Source organism: Macrotis lagotis, chromosome 6 (assembly GCF_037893015.1).
Source record: "Macrotis lagotis isolate mMagLag1 chromosome 6, bilby.v1.9.chrom.fasta, whole genome shotgun sequence".
NCBI lineage: Eukaryota > Metazoa > Chordata > Mammalia > Peramelemorphia > Peramelidae > Macrotis > Macrotis lagotis.
Window position 1 is genome coordinate 4,671,189 of NC_133663.1, and position 20,165 is coordinate 4,691,353.

Sequence of the window (20,165 nt, forward strand, 5' to 3'; positions counted from 1 at the left end):
CAGCCGGGAGCGGGGGGCGATGTGGGGCGCGCTGGCTGCCCCGCGGGGGCCGGCTCCTCTGCTGTGCCGGAGACCTGGAGCCGGGACTTAGCCGGCCGCCCGCCTGGCTCCTGGGCCCTTCTCGGCCGCGCTGCTCCTCCTTAGTTGTGGCTGATGTCGTTTCCCCCACAGCCCTTAGCGCTACTCACTTTTTCGCTCTTTTTTCGTTTCTCGCGTGGGGGGGATTTGTTTGTTTCTAAGGCCGGGCAGCGGCTGCGCCCCCGCGCCCACCCTTTGTATACGGCTTTTATACCAAGCTCTCACTTCCTCCCCTCTGCTTGGCGAGGGGAGGGACAGGTGTTTGGGGGCCCCCCCCTCTTCTTTGGGCCAGCACCTTAGGGTCCGGACACCCCAGCAGGGACGGACTCCGGGCAGGCCTGGCCAAGACCCCTCTGCCTCCCCTCGAAAGCCGAGTCCCCCGGCTTTAGGACTTCGGGGGTCAGCGTGGGGGCTTGTTTCGGGGGACAGTGGATTTGGGGGTGACCCCCGCCTGGCAGGAAGAAGCCCCGTTCTTTCACTTTCTGCAACCCGCTCCTGGAAGTTTACAGTCGGCTTTACCGTCGCTCCTTCGGGGGGCCCCCAATTCCCCCGGATCCAGACTGAATAAGCGGGGCCGCCGGGCGCCTCGTCTTCTCCGACCCAGAGCTCCCTCATCCCTGCCCCTCCTCTGCCAATCGAGGCGCTCTCGGGGTCTGGACGGAGAGGGCTTGGGCTCAGGCAGGCATCGGAGCGGAGGCGCCCCCCGGGGCTGGAGGAAGGGCCCCGACGGGCGAGCCGCGATGGCCGCGGCCATCGCCAGCTCCTTGATCCGCCAGAAGCGCCAGGCTCGGGAATCCAACAGCGATCGGGTGTCGGCCTCCAAGCGCCGCTCCAGCCCCAGCAAGGATGGGCGCTCCCTCTGCGAGAGGCATGTCCTCGGGGTATTCAGCAAGGTGCGTTTCTGCAGTGGCCGGAAGAGGCCCGTGAGGCGGAGACCAGGTCAGTGGCAGCCGGAGCCCCGCGGCCAGCCTCCTTCCCTCCCCCGACCCCCAGCAGCCTTACCACTAGGCTTTCCTCGCCACCCCGCCTCGGGCTCTGCAGGCCCTATCCATGAGAGGGAGCTCCGAAGCCCCGGGCCGGGTTGGGCCTTGCCTCCCCTTGCCTCTGCTTCCCTGCTCCCCCAGCTGCTCCCTGGCCTTAGCTGGTCCACCTCCCGGTGGCTCCTCTTTGCCCCCCCCCATCCTTTCTTCCTTGTGTCCCTTTGTTCCCCCCGGGATCGTCTTGCCCCAGTCTTTGCCTTTTCTTGGGAGCTCTTCTCTGCTCCCCTCCCTCCTTTTATATTTGGGGGCTTGAAACCTCTTCGGAGATGAGGATGGCAGGCCGGCAGTCTGTCTGTCCCCGACTGGGGCCTGCTGGGGAAGCCGGCTGCGGACAGGCCAAAGCTAGGGGGTGCAGAGTTGTCTCAGCTGCGCCTTTGCCCTTTTCTTTCATTCTACATTGGAGAATGGAGGAGGGGAGGGGATGTGCCGAGGGAGAGTGGTTTCCAGCCCACTAGTGCTTATTTTAGGCGACAATGTGCACCACTTGCAAAGAGAGCCAGTCCCGCTTGGGGAGAAGCAGAACCACAAAACTCCCGCTCTCTTGCTCCCCCCTCCCTTCTCTGATTTGCTTCTAGGACTATCAACATTCATTTCTTCTCCTTGGCCTTGCGTGAAGCAGCCAAAGAAGAGTCTGTTGTCTTTGAAAAAGAGAACGGAGGGCAAAACTAGGTGGACCAGTTCGTGTAGCCGTTGCTTTTCTAGGGGTTTTGTCTGTTTTCTCTGGGCTGAGGCAAAAACAGTTGGATGAGGCAGATGCTTGAATGGAGGAACCTCTTTAAGGAAGTCTAGGGAAAGTTAGCTTAAGTTGTAACTGAAAGATTTTAAAATCTTAAATTAGGGCCCAAGTGAAGACAAGTGACAATACATTTATTTATCAGGGACGTCTACTATGAGATTAAAACGGAGCAATCATCTAATGTCTTCTGTGTTAGGAAGAATGGCATCATAGAGGGAAGAGAGTAGAGTGATCACCCGAAATAACCCCTTGCCATCATGGCAGAGGAAATTGAGTCTCTGGGAAAGGAAGTCATTTGCCATATACATAGTAAAAACTGAATCACCATGTGAACCAAAACCTTGTCCTGTCTCTCACAGCCTCACAAATGTACATAGCACAATCAAAACACCTGGGTCTGAATGGTTCCCCCAAAGCGAGAGTTAATTCTTGAACAGTATTCCATAGGTTTTCCCAGGGTGTGGTTGGTGAGACATTGAACAATTCCATGCCAAGGTGAAGGATTTGAGATAAATAAAAAACACCCTTCTGTCTGACTGAACTTCCACCTGTTTTGTGCTTTTTCCCCTTCTAGTGATAATGGGGGGGGGGGGAGTCAAAGCTCTGAGTATGTCTTTCTGGTCTGTAGCTACATCAATTAAATGATGAGTAAAGAAATCACCCTTCTCTTCCTTGACTCCCCCTTTAACTACCTAGAAATCTCACAGTAGCATAACACTGAACCAGGAAGAATGACATCCTGTCATTGGCTGCCTGTCGTAATTCCATGAGCATCTTCTTAGAACAATGGCTATTAGGCCACCTTGGAATTTGTCCTGTTATTTTTTTTCCTACCTGATCATGGTACCTCTCTCCTCTCATCCAGCTCCATGCACCTCTATGGATCTTCTCAGAGGGGTTTGTGATGCTGACTTTTCTAGTTGAAGTTCCCTACTTAGAGTAAGATGTTCCAATGATGTCAATGCTTAAGACGTCTAGAGGGCTAGTGCAGCATGCATTTTAGCTAAATACCTAGAGATTTGATCTGTTCTCAAACTGGCAAATTTTCTGGTTTGGAGATCGGGTGCTATTCTTAATACTAACAAAGCAAAATAATGAATCTGTTGGTTTGCTGTCAGCAACCATGATTCACATTGCTTGGGGAGAAACTATTTATAGGGAGCCCAGATCTTCAGACTGACAGGATGGATCACAGGCCCAGACAAGGCTTTTTAATGATTTGGGGGATAGAGAAGGCGGGAGGGGTGAGAACACTTGCTAAAATCAGAAGAATATCAAATTTAGGTGATTCCATGAAGGAATGTTTTTCTCCCACTCTGAGAAAGAGTGCTTTCTGACTTGCCTCACTTCGAAGTTGTCATTCATAAAATGATCTCTGGGTGAATTTCAGAAGCTGAGCAGCAAATAGCACCAGAAGGTGAAGGGAAGGAACATGACAACAAAGTCCTCTAAGATGTTGCAGACTGCCTTGATCCATGTTCTTTGGGTCAAAGCTTGTAATTTGAACTAGGTCAAGTGCCCATGAAGCCGGTGAGGCCGCAATTACCTAGTTCCTGAGAGATTGCACCTCATTTACCTACTAACCAGGGACCTTCCTCTTCCTCCATATCCTGGATCTCCCAGGTGACCCATCTGTGGATAAGCTATGGACACCAATGCTTAGTGAATTTTGATAAATTATATGGATTCTCTCTGAGCAAAGATGAAGTGTGAAACTATAAAGCAAGATTGGGGAATGTGGATGACTCTGACACTATAAGTTGTCATATTTTCTTTGATAGTATATAATACAGTATCTTGCCTGTTTTCAGATCAATGTTTATCGGTTTGGGGGCATTTGAACTGTCAGTCATTAAGCTGTTGAAGAATGGATTTCAAGTCCTGCAGGTTTCTAAGTATCTCCTTCTATTGGGATACAATGAACTGCAGAGTAGGGTACTTGAGATGAGCTGTCTGGATGTTGTCCTAACTTCTATCTGTTTGAGGGGAAGGATTGAGGAACCAAATCAAGAGGGTCCCAAACTCATTTCCTGAGCCTCAAACCATGATTTGAAAAATACCTGTATATGATATTTCATCATTTATGATTTCCTGGACCTTAGGAGTCTGTGTTTGAGTTTTAAAACTAACATCGTTTGGGAAGAATGTATGTAAGGTGAGACCAGATCTCCAGGAAATTAGTAGTCTCCTTTGGCTACTATAATCTCAGTATGGTAATGTTGTCCTATGGCACATGGATTAACTCATCCCCTCCTCCACAACTGTTGGTGGATTAGTCTAAATGAATGAAAACCTGGGGGTAGGGGGGTGGCTAGGTGGTGAAGTATATAAAGCACCGACCCTGGAGTCAGCAGTTACCTGAGTTCAAATCCAGTCTCAGACACTTAATAATTACCTGGCTATGTGACCTTGGGCAAGTCACTTAACCCCATTGCCTTGCAAAAAAAAAATGAATGAAAACTAATGGAGAGGTAAGCACATTAATGATATCACAATCTCCAAAACTGGCTAGAAGTGAGAGAGCTACTGAATAGTATGTGAATCTTATATGTTCAATAGGGGAGATTTTCCCAAGGGAATAATATGATTCAAAATGAATCTCAATCTCTCTCTCTCTCTCTCTCTCTCTCTCTCTCTCTCTCTCTCTCTCTGTGTGTGTGTGTGTGTGTGTGTGTGTGTGTGTGTGTGCGAAGTAATGGATATCTTATGTTCCCAATAACTAGGTACTTGGGTATAGTTGATCAGGGATTCATGAGGAGGTACCATCTACTGAATCTGAAATTCAGTGATTCAATACGAGGAGCCATCTGTCCAGACCCCAAATAGCCATATAATACAGTCAGCAGCATCACATTTTTCTTCATCTCTGGAACCTTCCTTCCCTATAGATTTTGAGAGAGAATCAATGCTTCATTACAGTGACTCCCCTCCTTTTCATGGCATAAGATGCATCTACTAAGTGACTGATCACAGTCATTTCTTTGAACTCCTCCAAAGCTGTGATCTATTATTCATGCTTTAAATACATCAGGAAGTGAACTTAAATGAATATCCATTTTGTGAAGTTGCAATGGTCTCGATTATTTAGTCATTTACTTTTTTCACTCTGACAAAACTTGTTTGTCCAAAAAGATTCTGTACCCTTTATGCTTTCCTAACTAACTCTGCTTTGGAGGTTAATCTTCCTGTGCCACATATTGCTGTCATGCACTTTTTGACAGAGAGGACTGAAAACATGTAGCTAAAGAAGCAAAACACTAGTGAATAGAACCAAATGTTCATCATCTGATTTGTGAAAGGGGAAAGATGTTTTCTAAATGGCTTGAACTCTTAGTCAAGGTAGGGCTGGCAAATGGGCTTCTCTCTCTGGTGAGCTACATTGAGGCATTTGAGTCTAAAATTCCTCCTCTTAGAAGTATGACTCATGATTCTATGCCACAAAATCAGACAAATTGCATTTTGATTTGAGGTTTATCAAGAATTCTTTCTCCTCAGAACACTACCAGAGGGCTAAACTGGCATTCTCCATGGATGTTACCATCCTTTTTCTGCAACAGTACATTCAATTCTACAAATTATCATTCTACTGTAAGCTCCTATTGTCTTTGTAGCAACTCCCATGATCCCTCACTTCTTTTTTATCCCTCAGAAATCCCATCAAGCGATATAGGATTGAAACTTGGATGTTTTAATGAATTGATCCTCTTGAAGAGAATTAGAAGACCAATTTGCCAAAATACCAAGAGCCTTTGAGTCTGGGGGGAAGGGGAAGGGAAACTTGGGAATTAGCACTTTGAATTACAGTATCTGGAACGATTTCATCTAGTGATGGACAGTCTCTTTGTTAGAGATTTCCACTATCCATTGGTGTAGGATATTTCTTGGTAGTTGACGTTTCTCTGAAAATGATTTCATTCTATTACATTTTATTTGCTTGTAGTTTAATCGACTTTGTAGGCATTGTGAACTTTATTGCTAGTGTTGCAGTTGAGTTGTCTGCAGCCATCCTGATGAAGGGCCCATCCCCAAAGATGGCACAGCTGTCGGTATAGCGTAATACAATTTTAAAAGATAGCAGCTCAATGGATACATGTTTTGATTTGGGTATCTTTCTTGCTGTGCACACTTCAATATAGCTCTGGGGTCATCAAGATATCAGTACTGACCCTTTGTTCTTGATGAATATGAGTTTCTCTTACTTGGCATCCTTGTGACTTTTCAAATGGAAACATCCCATCCCCTCACTACTTCTCCCCTAGTCCCCGATTGCCTCATTTAGTATAGAATCTCCTTGAGGGCAGGAGCTGTTTTCTCTGTGTATCCTCAATGCTGAGCAATGTGCTTTGCCCACAAAAAGTACTTCATAAATTATTTTTATTGTTCATTCTTGCATACATGTAATACCTTTGGGTTTCTGAAAGAGTGGTTTTAAGTCAAACCAAAGAAGGATCTTGTGAAGACATTAGACATTTTTCTTCCAGAGAAAGGAAGAGTTTGGGAGTACATGATCCTTTCTTTCAAGTGGTTGGAAAGATGGCATGTGAATTATATTCATTTTTCATGACCCAAGTGTTATGTACATGTATGTTTGGTTCTATACATCTTCAAGTGTGTGTGGTGTGTTTATGTTTGCAGAACCAGGATCAATGAGTAGATACTGAAGAAAAACAAAATTAGGGGCTGAGGGGAAATTCTCAGCCAAAAGAAATGAAAAGGGCTTCTTGGTCACTAGATGTATTCAGACGTGTTGGGTTGCTGTGGGTGACCTGGGAGATGCCTCAAATTTCAGATTCTATGATTCTACATTTGATTTACAAAAAGGTGGTTTTCTACTCAAAAACCCTTGAACTGTCCTCTGGATGTATAGGTGACTTCAGCTTCTGAATAATTCACCTCATAGAGGAGGAGGAGGCTGAGGAGAGAATCTGGTTAAATGTACTGGGAGATCATGGCAACCCTGCTGCTGTGGGTTGCGTGTACGTGTGCGTGTGTGTGTGTGTGTTTATGTGATATAAATGAGTATACAGAGAAGGCATGTAAGATCACAAGGTCAGATAAATAGACTGTCCCTATGGATCTGTGTTGTTATGTGTGTGCTCCAGGCCTATTGCTCCAGGTAGGTATCTCCCTCCCCGGATGTACTATACCCCAGAGAATTTGAGGAGAGGTGAAGGGAAGGGACACATGGGAGCCCTGGGTCCAGGGAGGTACCCTTCCTTCAGCTCAATGTAAACAACTGCTTTAGATGTTTTGAAAGAGGGAGAAAAGAGCACTAAACTGAGTACAGTCAGTCTTGAAAGATAGTGAGTCTTGTGGACAAATAACTGAAGACCCTACAGAAGCCTACGTGGTCTTCCCTGAACATATGCCTTAATAGAGGGCTAATAGGTTGGGACTGAGGTGGGATCTTCATGTTTAAATTCTGGATTGCCTATAGCAAAGGGACATACATTTTAAAAAAATCTCTAAGTCTTTATTAATTCCAAAACAAAGAAGAAATTTCCACTGAAATTGGCTTCTTTTAATAGGTTCTCTTATCCATAGTTAATTCAAAGTATGGAAAAGGTTATGGAAGGAAGGCAATTTGTGTTTTCAATATTAGGAAACATGAGAATGTTTTCTGGGTCATTGTTGCCACAGTCAAGATTTTGTTCTATACACCACTTTCCCCTGGACAAGCTTCAGTCTGGATCTTGTTGGATTGTGACTTGTTGCTAAAGGATTGGCCTAGAAGTCACTCACTGGCAGGGATAGAGAAAGCACGGTGTTTATCCCAACTGTCTGCACTCATGGGGCTGCAAAAGTGTAGCATTAACTCAGAAATCAGTCTCAATGTGACTTGGCTGTTGTTTGTGGTCAGATTGCTGCCTTAGGGAGTATTGTTATCTTTCAGAAAACAAGTCAGATACCCCTTTCTTCCTGAAGCCTTTGCTGATTCCCAACCACTAATCTCTCACCCTCAGATACTTGAAATTCTCCTGCTTTGCAATTATTTATTCTCATTATATGTTTTTCCTGAATTGAATTATGGATGGTCTTCTTGCATCCCCATTATAATAGAAGCTCCTTTCAGAAAAGAGTAGTTTCATCCTTGTGGTAATTCTGATGCCTGGACAGGTGCTAATCCCTAAATAATCAATAAATATACCATAGGTGCCTACTTTGTGCCAGTCACTGTGCTAAGCAGTAGAGGACACAAAAAGAGTCAAAAGGTAATTGCTGTCCTCAAGTAGCTTCTAGTCAAATCAGGCACACAGCATACAAACCTCTATCTGATGGCTGACTGAAATAAGGAGTACCCAAATTCAATACTCCAGCATCAGAAGGCACCCATCCCTAAAAATCTGTGAAAGGCAGAAGGGAATGCCCTTGGACTGAAGAATGAGCCAGATCAGGACTCCCAACTTTCATTCTCAGAGCAGCAAGGCAGCACCTAGGAAGCCTAACTTCCCCTTTTTGAAGAAGTGAGAGTTAAGGAATGACTGAGACTGAGAGGGGTTCTGTATGTAATAATAAGGGTCTTGCCCCATCTTTGCCTTGTTGGTGATGACATTCAAATGACAAACAAGGAGATCTCTTGTCCATGATTTCAGAACCAGGTCTAAAGTTGAGAAGAATCTTGTTCCTTATAGAAACAGAGCAGGCAAATCTGTTCCAGTCTTCTCATCATAGCCAGGTGCCTTCCAATAGACAATCTTATCAATCCTGGATTATCTCTCCATTTGCAATGGGTGGTGATCAACACATCTTTGTTTCCCTGAACTCCTACCTTCCAGCTCTCCTTGTGTCTTACCCTTCCTAAATGAATTCGGATTACTCACTGCTGCCTGAAATCAGTCTACACTTCCTAGTTTCCCAGGCTAGTATCCTAACGCTGGCCTCACTTTCCTCCTTATGAAATCCTGACCCTTGCAGTCTTCCAGTTCAGTTTCAGCCTTAGTCTCTAGCCTTGATTGCTTTGCCCATTTTTCTACTGATGCCTATTTCTTTGCAGATTCTAGTCCTGGATTGCTCCCACTATTTGCCTCCTCTACTCTTCAGTGAATGAATGAAACTGAACCCTAGTAGAGAGAGTCACAGAACCACGTGCACTCTAAATATGTTGTATGATCTCAACAGCAATCCCATACCAATACTTTCTTTTAGTTCCTCTGGATTTAAGTTCATAGTTTGTTTTGTAAAGGAAAAAAAATCCCTTTTTACTACCCCCTCTCCCCTAATATCCTTCCTATTCCAAGTGAATCATCTCTTATGAGAAAGAAAAAGGAGGAAGGATGGAGAAAGATAGAAACAGAGACAAATGCAATAGATACAGTGAGCAATTCAGTAAATTAAGCCAGCACACCAACCAAATATGACTATATATTTGATAATCCATACCCAAAATCCTTCACTTTGGCAAAGAAAGGAGTTGGTTATTTAACTTCTGATCATTATAATCGGATACTGTTTGTTTTGTTTTTATTCTTTCTATTTGTATTATAATACATTTATAATGTTAGATATACACTGTGTGGACAATGTTTTCCTGGTTCTGCTTACTTCACTGTGCATCAGTTCCTTTAAGTCTCTGAATTCTCATAACAACAAGATAAATTCTGTATATGTTTTCTGGTGGTATATCAATAGTCTTGTTTATGGCAACATCTATCGGGGGTGAGCTTTTGGTGCAACCAGGCTTACAGGTCTCTTTTTAATCATAATACTTCATAGCCTCTCTTCACAGAGATGATTGCAGACCCCAATCCTACCCAATACCAATTCAAAACCTTTGGTAAAAAACAAAGAAATAATAAAAAGCCCCAATTGATGAATATCTACTTTTTACTAGTTATGCCTCCCACCCAAAGTGCTGCCATGTATATTGTAGACTCTGTGGGACATTTCTTATGATCATTCTTCTCTTTGGGGAACACAATGGAGATTTTGGAATAAAAAGGCCTTAGCAATTCATCTCATTTTAATTTAATTCCAAGTTAGTTTCTACTTCCTAACTCCCCCCAACTCCAGGGCCAGTGCTTTATCTGTTGTGCCACCTAGCTACCCTTTTCTTTTTCTTGTAATCCCCAGTACTTAACACAGGGACTAAGACTGATTGGTGCTCCAGCCAGGGATACACTGAGAGTATTAGTCTTGTGCAACCCAAGGCACATGACTAACTTCTCTGGACTTCATGTGCAATCAGATTTTTAATTAAACTGTGTTATGGAAATGATTGTTTTATTCTATAAAGTATAAACATACTTTTAAAAATTAATGTTTTTCCAATGGTGGATGGCTATACTTTGGCCACCACACATTATTCCCTTTCCCTCAATTATTACTCCAGCCAAACTGGCCTTTACGCTCTTGCTCTTCATCGACAGACCCTCTTCCATCTTTGTGCTTTCCAACTGCTTATCCTCTATGACTGGCATTCCTTTCCCCCAGTCTTTGAGTTCTTTGTTTCCTCTAGAAGGCATTTGAAATGTATCATTGTACTAGATACTTTTCCTAAAATCTCAGACCCTAGTGCCCTTTTCCCCCAAATAGTTTTGTACCTTTATATATAAATATAAGTAGGTGAGTGTGTAGGTGTGTATACATGTTGGTTTCCCTGCTAGACTGCAACATTCTCAAAGGAAGGGACTGTTTTATCCCTGTTGTTGTCCTTCAGAATTGAAGAAGACCATGACATCAGAGAACGAAGGCCAAGATGTGCACACATACGCATACTGTGTTTATTATAGTGAGGAGTTTATTGGGCAAAGGTATCCTTTTTCTGGAACTGTTTCACCCCATGACTGATTGGAAAGGAAACTAGACTTGTGGTGAAGAACTGGAGATTATGAGAATCCTTGGCCTTTTATAGATGGTTCCCTCCCAAAATACCGAGGCAATGGAATGCTGGGCAAAAAACGTCAGTACCTGATTTTCTGGTGACAAATTGGTGGCAGCAATGATGTTTTTTTTGTTTGTTTTTTAGGTTTTTTGCAAGGCAAATGGGGTTAAGTGGCTTGCCCGAGGCCACACACAGCTAGGTAATTATTAAGTGTCCAGGTACTCCTGACTCCAGGGCCAGTGCTTTCTCCACTGCACCACCTAGCTGCCCCTAATGATGTTTTCTTTATCCAGCATGTGGATAGAGCCTGTTGTAGAATAGAAACTTAATAGGATGTTTGTTGATTGATTGATGCTTTGGCCAGGGATACACTGAGGGTATTGGTCTTGTGTAATGCAAGGCTAATGATTAACTTCTCTGGATTTCATGGACAGTCAGATGTTTAATTACACTACATTAAGGAAATGATTGTTTTATTCTATTAAAGTATAAACAGAATTAAACAATTTAAAAAATAAAATGATAGTGGGTTGGTTTAATAACTGATAATATATTTAATATTATTTAATATATTATTAAAATAGCTAATATATAATAAGTAATAAAGTTAAGATCTCTTCCCTCTCTAAATCTGTAATCCTAGGTCTATGTAGTTCATAGCATTCTGTTCATATTTTTAAAATTTTTCCATCTATATCTTTTTTTCCTAGTTATTTTGGCTAAAGATGAATGAATGAAAAGCATGTATTAATTAGGTATAATGTGCCAGATGCTGTGTTAAATGTTGAGGAAATATGTATAAAAATGAGACAGTTTCTACCCTCAAGGAATTTACATTCTAATAAGGGTAATTGAGACATATAGGGAATAGTGGTCTGCAAAGGAATGTTCATCTTACCAATAACAGGGATGACCAATTGGCCCACTGTTTCATTAGCCTACTGGCTCTCTCAAGAAGAAATGGTAATATTAGTTTGATTAGAATGCTAAAAGTAAGAGATGGAAGGGTAAGTGGGAAGTAAAGGCTGGCAGGTGGAACCAAGGGCTATTTGACCAGATAGGATGGAAAGGTGAAATGTAAAGCATGGTCTGGTCTGAGCTGCTGACATATAGAGGGCGAAGGGCATTTATACTCATAAGTTAGGACAATTTGACTTCATATAGGACTTGGAAAGCTGGCTGAGTAGATTGATGTACCTCCAATATGGATTCTGGAGGGTCATTGTGAAGAGTACCATTGCAGGTGGCACAAGGGTGACCATTAAGATTAGATATTAAAGGCAGATTTCTGTATCCTTCATCAAGTGTTGTCTGAGATGCTGACTCCAATTGATCTTTTCCCCCCAACCAGAAACTCTCATTTTATCACTTTAGGGAGTTACCTTACTACCAAAATAGCACATTTTATGCAATTTATGTTCTTAGTGAATCACCCAGAGTACTGAGTGCAGTGAGCTGCTTGGGATCACATGGAAACATATATCAGAGGTGAGCTTTGGTGCAACTTTAGCAGGCTCACAGTTCTCTTTTTAATTATAATACTTCATAGCCTCTCTTCACAGAGACCGATTGCAGCCCCCAAATCCCACCCAATACCAATTCAAAAGCTTTGGTAAAAAAAAAAAACCAAAGAAATAAAAAAAAAACTTGAAATATTTGCCTTACTTTCTCACTTCCATTAATTTCTTAGCCTTTTTCAAACTCTTTTGCCCTCATCAGCCAATTGTAACTGCTTTTTACAAGCTTATCATTGATCTCTTAATTTCAAAATCCAATGGCCTTTTCTTAGAACCCATATTTTTTGACTTCTACAGCATTTGACACCATTGACCATCCCCTCTTCTTGTATTCCTCTCCTCTCTGGGTTTTCATTTTGCCGTTTTCCTGTTTTGCTACTTATCTGGGGACTCTCATTATCATTTGATCAATAATCACCCATGAATATCATATTATATATCATATCATATTAGTGCTGTTCAGGGTTTTGTCCTCAACCTTCCTTGGTTTTCTCTCTATGGACTCTTTCAATGTCCTCATCCCAGAGGGTGCTGCACCCTATGAGGAAGAGAGAATTGAAGTTCAAAGGAAACGTGATATACCTAAGTTTAGAGGACCCACCCCAGATGTTTCCCATGGGGGTGCTCAAGCTGTGGTAGATCCTCCCAAGCTCATATTGACCTGATCAACCACAGTTGGACACACTGTCTTTTGTCATTTTGGTCTTCTTTGATAATGAAAGAACCGACCAATCTTCTCCTTGGGGGGGGGGGGGGAGGGTGACTATCATCTCTATGAAGCTAACTTCCAGAAATACATGTGCAGCCTCAGTATGCCTCTTGGCCCATTCTAACATCAGCAAACTTCCATTTGTACATCTCCAACTAAATGTTCTATAGACATCTAAAGCTCAATTTGTATATAAAACCTTCATGTCAAAACCCTCCCATTTTCCTGATTTCTCTATTGATTTTTAGGGCATTAATATCCTTACAATCAAGACAATATTGTTGATGTCCTTGACTTCCTTCTCCTCCATTGCCATACTTTATCTATTACCACATCTTATACACTCAACTCCATTATATTTCTTTCTGCTCTTGTTTTTTCTCAATCACATGACCCTCCCCCCAGTTCAGAACTATATTACCTATTATCTGGGCTATTCAATTTATCCTCAATCAGTTTCTCTTCCATTGGTCTTTCCCCACTCTGGTGCTTCCTTCACTCAACTGTCAAATTGATCTTGTAAGTGCTCAGGTTTGACCATGACTTGACCTTGCTCAAGAATACCCTTCCTGCCTGCTAGACAGAAGCTAAAGTGCTGTGGAAGCACTTCATCAACTGGCTTCCACTCCATGCTGACTGCCCTCTATACCCTTGCCACACTGTTGACCTGCTGTTCTCCACACATGAAGAACTCATGTAATGTAATGTTGTCAACCTCGCCTCACTTTACTCTGTCCTTAGCTTCTTTCAAGGTTCAGTCACTTATACATTTTCTGTCTCTTCTCCCCTAATCATTAGTTCCTTCTCTCAGTCCCCAAATCCCTTCATTTAGACTTCAAGAATATCTTCTCTGTTTACCTGGAGTTTTCCTTAAATTGGAGCTAAGCTACTTGAAAACAGGGAATGTTTAGTTTTTGTCATTTAATGCTGACTAATAAGCTTTGTAAGACAGTGTCAGGTTAAAAAGCAGGCAATTTATAAAGGAATATTTAATAAAAAAAATGAATTGAAGCATGTTTAATTATTTAAAGGACTGGAAATGATACTGTGAGCAATCTATTGTTTACTTGTTCAAACCTAAGATTAAAAAGGACATTAGAAAGGTGTGAAAAAGAGAAATAGGAGGGGGAAGCTGATAGTTTTAAAAATTTACTTTTGTTTGAAGAGAATTGCTTAATTTCTAATAGTGATATAATGATTGAAATATTTCACCTCTGTAATGTCAACTTAGAAAATGTTATTGGGGCCTATACAAATAGCCTGAATTAAATGGCATTCTCTATTATGGAGCATCAGAGTCAAAAAGTCAAATGATTCCCCAAAGGTAGCAACAACGACAACAAGCTGACACCCAAACAAGATTCTCCTTGTACAAGCACAATTTCAGTTGGAATAAAAGAGAGAACTACAGAATCTCCAAGAAAGTCTTACCTGGTTTGCAATAATGATATTGGCTAAAACAAGTAATCCATTTTAGGGAACAAACGGGGAATGAATGTTGGGAGCAAAAGAAAAACTGTGCTAGTAGTTCCAAAGCTTAGAACTTGGTAAAATGTCTAGTGCTCTCTTCACTGGTCTTTCATGATTGCAACTCAAAGTCAGTGGAGATAATTTCCTTTGGATGATCAAGCGAGGTGGGCTAATTCTACCCTCTTCCGCTTGGGCTGCAGCCCTTTGCTCAGTCTCATGTATAGTTCTATGAAGTTTTCTCAGGAAGTGAGTCGGCATCTTGTCCATTACCATGCCTTCTCCCACTTGCTACAGCTCAAGGTTCCTGAATGGCTTTCATCCTCCTTCTCCATTGTCTTTCAACAAAGCAACAAAAAAAGAAAAATCACTTGGAAATGGTCCTTGTGTTTCTCAAAATGACTCTCCTTTGTGGTACCCTTGTACATTTGGTGATGTGAGTGAGTTTTGGCTTAGTTGGGAAGTCATCTCAATATAGCCTGTTTGAGGGGGGGGGGCCATTTTCTAGAATCAACAGCTGGCTACTGAAGAATTGCATTCCTTTGCCCGTTTGATTTTCTTAGTCCCCAGTGATCCTATGCCTTTAACTGGTACTGCTGTACTCAGCAACATTGATTCTAAACATTTTAAGAGATCTCAGAGTTGAGCAGACTCCCCTCTATGACATGCTTAGTCATTTTTTATTGATGTTAATATGGGGTTACTCCCTAGCTTTTGAGGGAGCCTATTCAGCTCTTGGATAGCTCCTATTGCTAAAAAAAAGTTTGGGGATTAGGTTTGCTTTTTTGCTTCCTTTTTGTTTTTTGGTTTTGCTTAAAATTTCATCTGCCTAAGTCTGTCTTTGTAGTCTCTTTGAAAGTCTAATTCATCTGCCCTCTGGGTTCAAGAAAACATCTAATCCTTCTTCTAGAGGACAACCCTTCAAGTCTTGAAGACAGCTACTCTGTCCCTCCTAATTGTTCTCTTTCCCTGGCTAAATGATCCTTGTGTTTTCAGCTCATCCTCTTCTATCCAAGTCTCAAGGCTCTCCCTTCCATCTGGGTACCTATCCCATATTGGGTAATTTTCATGATATAGAGGAAGTTCCATGTAAGAACTCCATATACTAACAGACATCCTAAATCAATTCAGTGGCTACATCCTTAGGGAATTGGCTGAGCCACATGGAGCCCAAGATTACAAAGCTAGAGACTGAGGGACTTAGGGCTTCCTGACTAACCCTTCTTCTTAAAATGTGCCCCATGGAATAGAACATAATGTTACAAATGCAGTCAAGTCAGAGGAGAGAATTTGGTTCACTATGACTCTATCAATTTAGCTAAAGTTGGTTTCAGCATCCCTCCCCATTATGTGACTCTTGGTGAGTTTATGGTTTCCTAAAACACACAGCTATTTTCCTATATTTTGAAGATGATCTCCTATTTACCTCCCTCATCTTGTAATGGTGAAATGAATGTTTTGGAAATAATGTCTAAGCTTTTACATTATGACATTATGTTGTTCTTTTTGCCAAAGTATCCACATTCAGTATAAAGGGGGAATTTCTCCTGATAAGAAGTCTCTCCAGTATATATGAACATTCTGAGAAATCAAAATCTGATTAGATCTCCCCTTTGAATGCCTGGGACTGGACCAAAGAATCATTGCTTCCAAGCTCCATGAAGCTATTATTATGGATATTACAATGGATTCCACAGGGCTGGTGGGTCAGCTACACCCTTTGGGCTTTGTGCAGGCTAGCAGGAAGGAACAAACAAGGCCTTACTGCCCTGCCAAGAGAACTGGAAATCTGGCAGTTGACTGAGAATTTAACAGTAAAGGTAATTTAGAGATATAGGCCAGCAGTGTCAAATTGAAAAAGAAATGGATCCTTCCAGCTGTACATTGGCTTAAAAAAAACCACAAATTCCCATTATCTAGGTTGTATTGTCATTCCCAAAATTCAATAACCATTTATTTATAGCCTTCTGCTCTAAAAGAGTTTACAATTTAATAGGGGGAGACAACACATAAGAGGGGGCAGGAAAGGAGGAGGGGCCCAGACACCAAGGGGGTAACATGCATAGGAAGTGAAGAGGAGAGAGCTGAGAGTGCAGTTTCTGCCCCCCTAAAGGAAGGCATTGAGATGAGTGTGGCACTCTGCCCTCATCCCTCCAGTCAGAAAGGAGAGGAGGCTGAGGGAGAGAGAACCAATCAGGACTTAAGTTAGCAGAATGGTGGTGAGTTCAGAAGTGATGCTCTTCTGTTGGGAGGGGAATGTTGTTCCATGGAATTGTAACCAGGCAGAGCAACAGATGTGAAGCAGGTATGAAGGGGAGGGTGAGTTTCTGTCCTCTATAAAGGAAGAGGGCAAAGATATATATTGTCTTTTTTGATTTGAGCTGCTCTCAGGGGTTTTTCAATGCAAGTATTTGACACCTCTATTTAAATCCAAATTCCTCATTTAGGCAGACAGGGAAACTAAAGCCCAAAGGGGGAACATTTCATGTGTGTGTGTGTGTTTGTAATTTTAGCATATGCTAGCTCCTATACAGAGGATACAAGGAAAATAAAAACACAAAAAATTAAACATTTGATTCCCCCCAAAACCCTTTAAGGGAGGTATTAAAAGTGTTATGTGTACCATTTTTTACAGATAGAGAAACTGAGGCTCAGAGAAGTTAAGTCCTTTTCCCACTGATGCTCATGGAGATAGAATTAGATTTCAGGTCTCTCCTAAAGCGAAGTCTCCTTTCCCATTATGCTGATTCTCCAGCACTGGCAATCCATTGACATAGCTCCATGTTTGACTTTCTAAAAGGAGAAAGCCTTTGCTGTAATGGGTTATGGATCTTATCAAAGATCCCCATGCATTTAGACAAAGTCTACTATCCATTTTGGGCTGGCAACCATTCATGTTACCAGAGGAAAGAGAATATTGAAATCAGTGCAAGCAAACATGACTATTTCTGTGCCTGCCTTACATACCAGAGCATCAGACATTAATTCAACTCCAGGTGGCCTTGCACTGTTCCAGTTGTGATGCCGTGGTCCGTTTAAGGTCCATTCTACCTTAAGAGTTCATTTTACATTAGAAGATCTTAGAATTATGCAATTTACTTAAAAATAATTATGGCAATGAAGGTAGATTCAAGGCCTCTTTGCCTCTTTTCATGGTTGGTCAAAGTCCTAGGCATTTGGCCCTCCAGCTATTCTGGGAGATGCACTTGGCTGCCATTCCCAGCCTTCCATAAACCCAAGTTATTCTCCTCCATCATCATCAACCAACATTGTTGAGTGACTCCTTTGTATAGATAGCATGCCATATAAAGCTTTTCCTGCTGAATGTGCCAACACAGCCAGGAATAGAACATGCTGGCCCTTATGGAGGGAGGTTCTCTGGAATGTGATGTACTTGAGCTCCTCAGCTTGAAATGAAAAAGGAAAGGAGCATTAATGCATATTATTAAGACCCATAAGGTGGCAGCTGAGAATTTTTTTTCACCTATCTTCCAGTATTTAGGTGAAGACACATCTCCATGAAGACCAGGTCCACCCATTTCTGTGGCATACTCCAAAGACACCCCACCCCAATCCTGAAAAAGGCAGCTTGGCTGGAGGGATCTCAATAGAAAATAGATCTTCCATCCCCACATACTCCCTCTTAGAAATCACTGGAGAGGTCAGGGCTCTGGTAAGCACCAAAAATGAGCCAGGCCCTAGTGGTTGACTCCATCAATACTAGAGATCTGAAATTATTCTTGGGGAAACCAAACATCTCCAGCTATTGCAAATTACAAAGGAATGGTTGGATGAAATCTTTGTTTCCTTTGGAGAGGCATGAGGTATTGAAAGGAATGCAATAGCATTGGGGAATCAATGAAACTGCCTTCATTAAATAAAAATAATTTAGTTGACTCAGTTAACTCTTGGGTCCTCTTCAACTTATCATTTCAAGACTGTTGACATCAGCTATTTCACTTAAGGCTGGGTGTAGGGACCAAAATAACTCCATCAGAGACAGAACCAATGAGCATCTTTTAGGCATTTATTAAAGGAGGACATTAGATTAGTTATCTATAGGGTTCCTAATATTCATTCTGAAATCGTTTTTGGAAGTAAGTGGTGCAGAAACCATCAATAAACTATCCCTCTTTGGAATGGACCATAGGGAGGTGCAGCCAAGTCAGACCCCCTGTTCAAATCTCTAAACAGTGGATTCATTATTTGTTTAAAGTGAAACTGTAGCACAAGAACTTAGATTGAAATAGAAGCAGCTAAATAATGGTATAAGTCAAATAGCATCTTTTGAATGGTGTTCTACTTTATACCAATCTCCTCTCATTGAAGTCCATTTAACTATTTCTTCCCCTTCCTCTTCATCGTTACAATGATTCCTGTGTCATGCAGTCTATACCAGGTAGAATCTCTGTTCTTTGCATAGACAGTCCTGCACAGAGTTCTTATCTTGGCCTCAGAAATGCCCTTTCTTGTTTCAAAATTTACCTCAATTGGTATACTTTCTGGAAGTGCTTTCTACCTTCTTCGGCTAGGAGCATCTTCCTCCCCTAAATCACTTTATACATATATGAAGATTCCTGAGATGTCTGTGCAATCATTTTTCAATATAGTAGGAAAAGGAAATAATATATATTAATCTCCAATTACATTCCAGAATCTATACTAATCATTTTAGAGATATTAACTCATTCGACCCAATATGATGTAAGTTCCTTGAGACTTTTTTTCTCCTCCCTCTTGCCCTCTCCTCTTCCCTCCCTCTCTTCCTTCCTTCTTCCTCCCCCCCTTCCTTGTGGGGCTAGGGATAGTCATCCAAAAGAGATCCAAATTTGAATACTCAAATACATTTTGATGCAAATAGGGAACTCTCATTATTCAAAAATCTTTTCAATAGTAAAAGTTTTATTTGCTCTGCTATTATAGTATTTTTCTCAATTTTGACTGAGATTTTAAAAATGGGCTCAGGAGCAACATCGATTTTCTGGTTTGTTTCAAGGACACATTCTTTTGTGGGAGAGGACTTAATTTTTCAACCTTTCAATATGTTGACCTGGGCATTTGCTTTTGTCTTATTGTGCTCCTTGTGTGGCATCTTTGCCATGGCTCTGTAGGAGTGAAAATAATTTGGAAAAGCAGGAAGGCAGCATATAGTTTTTCTGTCTAGAAGGGCATGTTATAAAATCAAGCAAATGTTGAATTATTTATATATGAATGAAATAAAAAATTGAAATTTGAATGGATTATGAAATTAGTTTTGCCATTATCTTCAATAATTAGTTAACCAGATATAATAATTTTTTATTATTAGTGAAATTAGTGAAAGGAAATGTCATCATTCAATTGGATACGACTCTTTCCCTGGTTGACAAAGGGATGAGTTTTAGACAATTATTTGTGAGGTGGAATGGGATTCTCATCCAGTAGGACCAGTACTGACAAAGACTGGTTGAATTCTTAGTCTTGCCTGTAATTTCCCATATAGCCCCTTGAAATAACAAATGGATTACACACATATAAAGAAAAGCAATAAAAACCAATAATTTGTAATGCAAAGAAATAAGGAATAATAGTACAATTAATTAGAAAGCATTTTAAATATTTTTTTCCTTAAAAAAGTTTAATGGATAAAGAGGTAGGCATTTATGTTTTGAACATTCTGAAGAGGGATTTTATTGTGCCTAGCATGTAGGATCCTAGGAATAGAACCCATCAACTACTATCTCATTCTTGCAGATGAGGAAACTGAGCCCAGAGAATTTTAATAGGACTTGAACCTGATTAGCTATGTTAGAAAGGC

The 20,165-nt window shown here is 41.5% G+C and overlaps 1 protein-coding gene across 4 annotated transcripts in view; it reads left to right on the forward strand.

Annotated features, from left to right (window-relative positions):
* Positions 1-20,165, forward strand: part of FGF12 (fibroblast growth factor 12) — a 490,477-nt gene that overhangs the window by 282,763 nt on the left and 187,549 nt on the right. The window contains exon 1 of one of the 4 annotated variants that reach the window (XM_074190631.1): positions 819-1,017. The exons of the other annotated variants lie outside the window; for them this stretch is intronic. Within the exon in view, the coding sequence (XP_074046732.1) occupies positions 819-1,017 (199 nt within the window). Of the gene's footprint in view, positions 1-818; positions 1,018-20,165 lie in introns of those variants that run through there. 4 annotated transcript variants of the gene reach the window in all.